Source organism: Myotis yumanensis, unplaced genomic scaffold (genome assembly GCF_028538775.1).
Source record: "Myotis yumanensis isolate MYYU_CA2020_CCGP unplaced genomic scaffold, mMyoYum1.0.hap1 SCAF_5, whole genome shotgun sequence".
Classification (NCBI taxonomy): domain Eukaryota; kingdom Metazoa; phylum Chordata; class Mammalia; order Chiroptera; family Vespertilionidae; genus Myotis; species Myotis yumanensis.
The window spans coordinates 82,120,451-82,128,114 of NW_027223756.1; the positions used below are offsets into that span (position 1 = coordinate 82,120,451).

General features: G+C 40.9%; 1 protein-coding gene across 1 annotated transcript; it reads right to left on the reverse strand.

Moving 5' to 3' along the window:
• Positions 1-6,715: 6,715 nt before the first annotated feature.
• Positions 6,716-7,664, reverse strand: LOC139011447 (olfactory receptor 7G3-like). The gene is given in 2 exon segments (XM_070416985.1): positions 6,716-7,339; positions 7,341-7,664. Coding segments are annotated over 2 exon segments (942 nt in total). The 5' UTR covers positions 7,659-7,664.

Genomic DNA, 7,664 nt, shown 5'->3' on the forward strand with positions numbered 1-7,664 from the left:
GAAAATCTGGAAGAAACGGATTAATTCCTAGAAGATACAAGCTTCCAAAATTGAGTCAGGAAATTGGATTAAACAGATTACAACTAGTGAAACTGAAGCAGTAATTAAAAACTCCCAACAAACAAAAGTCCTGGACCAGATGAATTCACAGATGACTTTTACCAAACATTCAAACTAATACCTATCCTTCTCAAACTATTCCAAAAAACTCAAGAGGAGGGAAAATTCCCATGCTCATTTTATGAGGCCAGAATTATCCTAGTTTCTAAACCAAATAAAGATACTACAAAGAAAGAAAATTATAGGCCAATATTTCTGATGAACGTAAATGTTAATATCTTTAACAAAATTTTAGCAAGTTGGATCCAGCAATATATAAAAAAGATCATATACCATGATCAGGTGAGATATATTACAGGGATACAAAATTAGTACAATATCCACAAATCAATAAGCGTGATACACCACATAAACAAAATGAAGGATAAAACCCACATGATCATATCAATTGATGCAGAAAATGCATTTAATAAAATCCAGCACCCATTTATGATAAAAAAAACTCTCAGCAAAGTGGGAATAATGAGAACATACCTCGCCCTAACTGGTTTGGCTCAGTGGATAGAGCGTCGGCCTGTGGACTGAAGGGTCCCAGAATTGATTCCGGTCAAGGGCATGTACCTGGGTTGCGGGCATATCCCCAGTAGGGGACGTGCAGGAGGCAGCTGATCAATGTTTCTCTCTCATCGATGTTTCTAACTCTCTATCCCTCTCCCTTCCTCTCTGTAAAAAAATCAATAAAATATATTTAAAAAAATTGAGCTATATTTATTATACCTCAAAATAATAAAGCCATATATGACAAACACACTGCCAACATCATATTCAGCGGGTAAAAACTAAGTGTATCACTTAAGATCAGGAACAACACAGGGATGTCTGCTTTAACCATGTATATTCAGTCCTAGCCACAGTGATCAGAAAAGTACTGGCCAAAGAACATATAAGGCATAACCCACAGACACAGATAACAGTGTGGTGATTGTCAGAGGAAAGGGGGCGGGGGCAGGGGCTGGGTAGAGGTAGGCAAAAGGAATGAATTGCGGACATACGTAATAGTGTCAACAATAAATAAAAAAAGTTAAACGGCTCCAAATGTTGGGGAGGCAGAGGGCAGTAAAATCGCTTCTCACCTTTCCATTGGGAAAGAACCAGGCTTTAAAGGTTGGGCAAAAATGTCTGAAAAAACTAAATTTATTTTGAGGTGCAGAAAAAAAGCAGGCTCAAACAACTTGAAAATGCAACTTGATTTCCCCCTTGGAATTATTGATTATTACTCATTTGTTTGTTACCTATTATTTAAATCACTACAGCTGAACTTGGATTTTTTTTTTTAATCTTTATTGTTCAGATTATTACATTTGTTCCTCTTTTTTCCCCCCATAACTCCCCTCCTTCCAGCTCCCACCCCACCCTCCACCCTCACTCCCCACCCACTGTGTTCATCCATAGGTGCATGATTTTTGTCCAGTCACTTCCCGCATCTCCCACACCCCTTTTCCCCCCAAGAATAGTTAGTCCATTCCCTTTCTATGTCCCTGATTCTATTATAATCACCAGTTCATTCTGTACATCAGGTTATTTATTCACTTGATTCTTAGATTCATTTGTTGATAGATGCATATTTGTTGTTCATAATTTATATCTTTACCTTTTTCTTCTTCTTCCTCTTCTTAAAGGATACCTTTCAGCATTTCATATAATACTGGTTTGGTGGTGAGGAACTCCTTTAGCTTTTCCTTATCTGTGAAGCTCTTTATCTGACCTTCAATTCTGAATGATAGCTTTGCTGGATAAAGTAATCTTGGTTGTAGGTTCTTGGTATTCAGCACTTTGAATATTTCTTGCCATTCCCTTCTGGCCTGCAAAGTTTCTGTTGAGAAATCAGCTGACAGTCGTATGGGTATTCCCTTGTAGGTAATTGAGCCTCTTTCTCTTGCTGCTTTTAAGATTTTCTCTTTGTCTTTTGCTCTTGGCATTTTAATGATGATGTGTCTTGGTGTGGTCCTCTTTGGATTCCTTTTGTTTGGGGTTCTCTTCGCTTCTTGGACCTGTAAGTCCATTTCTTTCTCCAGGTGGGGGAAGTTTTCTGCCATTATTTCTTGAAATAGGTTTTCAATATCTTGCTGTCTCTCATCTTCTGGCACTCCAATAATTCTGATATTAGACCGCTTAAAGCTGTCCCAGAGGCTCCTTACACTATCTTCACACTTTCGGATTCTTTTTTCATTTTGCTTTTCCAATTGGGTGTTTTTTGTCGAATCTTTGGTTTGATTCTTGTGCTCCTCTGGTCTGCTATTGGGTATAATATTCTTTATTTCAGTCCGTGTATGCTTACTTTCTAATTTCTTTATCGTAGCATCGAGGGTCTCATTAGTTTTCGTGAGGCTCTGCACAAATTTATGGCAAGCCCTCAAAATTGCGATTCTTAGCTCCATATCCTCCATTTCTGTCATGTTTTTTTGTCTCCGCATCTTTTATGCTTTCTTGGTGCACCCCCTTGTGGTCTCTGTGCGCAGTCTTGTTCTAGCCAAGCCTTAATTGTTGTAGTTAACACTAGAGGGATTTGACCACCAGGCCGACTGGCTGTAGGCTGAACTTGGATTTTTATATGAAGTTTGTCAAATTTTAGTTATAAAAATTCAGGGAAGGAAGAACCTCAGATATTAGTTGAGAAACAGAATAAGGTAGGAAGCAAACTTTTCATAATGGGCCATATAGTAAACATCTTAGGCCAGGTGGGACTAAAGAAAAACTCATTTCTCACTGTGTCTCCTTTAATGTCATACTTAATACTTCTTCTTCTTATCTTTGAAATTGATAAGAGAGGGGAAGGGAGGAAGGAGGAGGAGGAGGAGGAGGAGAAAGAGGAGAGGGAGGAGAGAAACATCAATTTGTTATTCCACTTATTTATGCATTCATTGGTTGATTCCTGTATGTGCCCTGACCAGAGACTGAATGGCAACCTTGGCATATTGGGATAATACCCTCACCAACTGAGCAACCTGGTCTAGGCCAGTACTTCACTTCTGATACCCTAGCCACAGATGTGTGTGTGTGTGTTAGGGGGATTCCCACCACACCAAACAACTATCAGATTTTCTGGATATCAGCTGGGGGTCCTACAATTTAACTCAGTCTGACACTACCTACCCAGAGATAGCATCTCTGACAGGTTATGGGCTTAGTCCCAAAAGACTGCTCTTCCCCTCCCCCCAACCCCCTGCCTCCATTACCTACTTCAAATGCCAATGGCAAGTCCAGGTTGTCACCTGTATTGCTGACAGCTGTACATTGGAGGCTCCCTCAACCCCCTCCTTGGTTTGATTTTGCTGGGGTAGCTCACCGAACTCAGGAAAACTGGTTACTTACTAGATGAATTCTTTATTACAAAGGACACTAAGGAATACAGTCAGATGAAGAAACACATAGGGCTGAGTCCAGAAGGGTCCTGAGCACAGGAGCTTCTGTCCTGTTGAGTTTGGAGCACGTCACCCTTCCAGCCCTTAGAGATGTTCTTGTTCACCAACCCAGAAGTTCTCCAAACTCCATTCTTTTAGGATTTTGTGGAGGCCTCATTACATAGGCGCAACCAGTTCAATCCTGGGTCATTGGAGATTGATTCACCCTCCAACACCTCTCCCCCACCAGTTGAGATATAACTGACATATAACATTGTGCCAATTTAAAGTGTACAACGTGTTGATTTGATATACTTACATATTGCAAAATGATTGCCATGATAGCATTAGATAACATCGCCATACATCTCATAGATGCCTTTTTTAATGTGTGTGGTAGTGAGAACACTTAAGATCTACTCTCTTAGCAACTTTCCAACCCACTAATCACAGGTTGGTCCTACGGAAATCAGACACTTAGTCAAGAGTTGTGTCCCAGGAACTAGGGACAAAGACCAAATAATTGTTATTGTATCATAGAGACAATAACAATTGTTCACCAACCCAGAAGTTCTCCAAACTCCATTCTTTTAGGATTTTATGGAGGCCTCAGTTCCTAGCCCCTCATTCATACAAGCTTTCTCCCCACCACATTCTTAAAGATTACATAGAACACACCTCAGAAAATAGGTACTTCTGCCTAGAAAGACTGTTCCCTTCCTGAAGCTGGCTTTTAGTTGGTACAGAAATAGCTTCAAACCCAAGAAAGCATTGATTGAAGGATCTGTATTCAGAACTTCTGCTGCCGGTAATTGTAGATTGGGAAATTTGGACCAACCCTCCAGCTGAAGATAATGAAGTCTGATGTCATGTACATTAAAAGTGTAACTTAAAGCACCAAAGATTTCAATGCTAGTGAGAAGTCACTGCAGTGGAATCTGCAAAAGTTGAGCTCTGGCTGGGTATCTCGGTTGGTCGGGATATTGTTCTGATGGACCAAGGTTTGGAGTTTAATCCTCAGAAAATCTGGTCTGAGCACATGCAGGAATCAACCAGTGATTCCTGGGTGGAACAACAAATTGATGTCTCTCTCTCTCTCTCTCTCTCTCTCACACTTCTTCTCTCTATCTAAAAAAAGAAAAATAAAGTTGAACCCATAGACCCAGGGGCAGGTGGTAGGGAAAATGGGAAGATGTTTGTCAAAGGTACAAACTTCCAGTTAGAAGATGAATAAGTTCTGGGGGTGTACTGTCTACAGTATGGTTACTATCCTATATAATAAAAGCCTAATATGCTAAGTGTCTGGTCGTCCGTTCAATCAATCAAAGTGTAATATGCTAATAATATGCTAAGGCCTCTCAACCCCTCACTATGATGTGCACTGACCACCAGGGTGCAGATGCTCCAACCAGTAGGTTAGTTTGCTGCTGGGGTCCGGCCAATCAGGACTGAGCGAGACGAGCCAGACATACCCTGGAGCCCTCCTGTGGTCCCTCCCCAGCTGGCCAACCTCCCATGTCCCTCCCCAGCCCTGATTGTGCACTGGTGGGGTCCCTCTGCCTGGCCTGCACCCTCTCGCAATCTGGGACCCCTCAGGGGATGTCGGAGAGTCAGTTTTGGCCCGATCCCGAAGGCCAGGCTGAGGGAACCCACTGGTGCATGAATTCGTGCACCGGGCCTCTACTAGTTAATAATACTGCATTGTGTACTTGAAAGTTGCTAACAGAGTAGATCCTAAATGTCTCTCCCTAAAAATAAAAGGTAATCATGAGGCGTGTGGAGGTATTAGATAATGCCATGGTGGTAATACTTTTGAAATACACCTTAAATTTACACAATGTTATATGTCAGTTACCTCTCAATAAAGCTGGGGGGAAATGGGGACTGGGAAAGCCAAAGGGGGGAAAATTACTGCCTGGAGACTAGGAGAGGATAGCGCTCCAGGCAGGTGAGCCAGATACTCTGGCTGAATTCTTCCTTGAGGTGGTCTAGAAGAGGCAGCTGAGTGACTAATATGAGCTTTAGGTGTCTGCAGACACAGGTATGAAGGGTATCTTGGGTTGATACCCCAGAGGAATATCTCTTAGAAACAGAGGAGAACTGGAAGCAATCCAATGGGTATATGGACTACAGCCAGCATTCCCAACACCTGGGAGGACCAAAAAAAGCTCATGTACCTACAGAACATTACTATCAGACAAAGTAGACTTTAATGCAAAAACACATGCAGAGATAACAAAGGTAACTTTATAAACATAAAAGATTCAAGGCACCAGGAAGACATAACAATCTTGAATATTTGTACTCAATGGCCCATTGATTGAACTACAAGCAGAAATAGACAAATTCAGTACCACTCTGAGTGATTTTAACATACTTCACTCCATAAATGATACAACAAGAAGACAAAAAAATCAGTCAAAATAAATAAGATTTAAACATGATTTAAAAATTTGACTTATATCAAAACTTGGACATATATAGAAAATGCACTGAGTTGACAGAATTACATATTTACCAAAATACACATTTATTTTTCATGACAGACTATGTTCTAAGTTTGACCACAAGTGCTACAAAGGCAAGTCTCAATAAATTTCAAAGGATTAAAATTATACAGGGTATTCACAATGCAATATATTATAAATCAATAACAAAAGCACAAGGAGATCCTACATATACCTGGACATTATGAAATGCACTTTAATGTAACTCATGGATTAAATAAAAAATCTCAGTAGAATCTACTCAAATGTATTTCTCTGTTTAGATTTTAGCACAAAGGAGAACAAAATAAAGAAAAAGATGATGATGACTCAAAGGGGAGGGTGAAATGAGAATTTATTTAATCAATATATTAATGTGGAGGCAAATGAGTTTTTACTACAAGTTCACTAACATCCAATAATTATTCATTAAATTTTACTAGTACTTAATAGAAACATATATATTAAATTATTTCATGTATCCCAACATATGAGAAATATTCCCAATATCATTATTAAGTGTGTAATTAATATTACTCTGCCTATTTTGTAGATGGTGAACTGAACTCAGAGTTAAGTTAGCTGATAAATGACAAGTAGTAAAACACAGAACAGCAGGATTTAATACAAAGCTATTTGACTAGAAAGTCCACGATTAACCACTGTGCTAGAAGAATTGAATTATGGAAGCGTGATGATTTCTGGCATACCCAGTATTTCATGCCCTTTGACTCATCTAGAAGCTCACACCCAAGGCAGATGACAGAATCATGAAAAGGAACCTGTTCTAGAGATGAACTTCCTTAAAGCTCCCTTTATGTCTCTATTCCTCAGGCTGTAGATGAAGGGGTTCATCATGGGAATGACTACTGTGTACACCACCGAGGCCACTGCCCTGCTCCTGGAGGGGAGAGAGGATACAGAACCAAAGTAGACTCCAACACAAGTCCCATAGAACAAGAAAACAACAGTCAGGTGAGACCCACAGGTGGCAAAAGCTTTATACTTTCCACCAGCTGATGGGATTCCCAGGATGGAGGAGACAATTCGAGTGTACGAGAAAATGATCCCCAAAAGGGGACCCACACCCAAAAGGCCAGCCACTAAATATGAAAGGATGTTATTGGTGAGGGTATCAGAACAGGCAAGTATGAGGATCTGAGCGAGGTCACAGAAGAAGTGGGGGATTTTCAAGTCTGTGCAGAAGGACAGATGCAACACCATCAGACTGTGGAGCAGGGCGTTTAGAAAGCTAATGAGCGAGGAAAGAAGAACCAGCAGACCACAACGGCATGGGTTCATGATGACAGTGTAATACAGAGGCTGGCAGATGGCCACATAGCGGTCATAAGCCATCACAGTGAGGAGCATATTGTCCATACACATAAAAAAAAAAAAGGAAAAAATAGACCTGAGTGAGGCAGCCTGCGTAGGTGATGGCCTTGTTTTCTGTCTGGATGTTCACTAGCATCTTGGGGACTATCGTGGAGGTGAAGCAGATGTCAATAAAGGACAGGTTGGAGAGGAAGAAGTACATGGGGGTGTGGAGGTGGCAGTCAGAGCTGACCCCTAGGATGATGAGCACGTTTCCAAGCACAGTGACCAGGTACCTGGTCATAAACAGCCCAAAGAGAAGGGGCTGTAGTTCTGGGTCCTCTGAGAGACCCAACAGGAGGAATTCTGCTACATCAGTTTGGTTTTCTGATTCCATGTTATG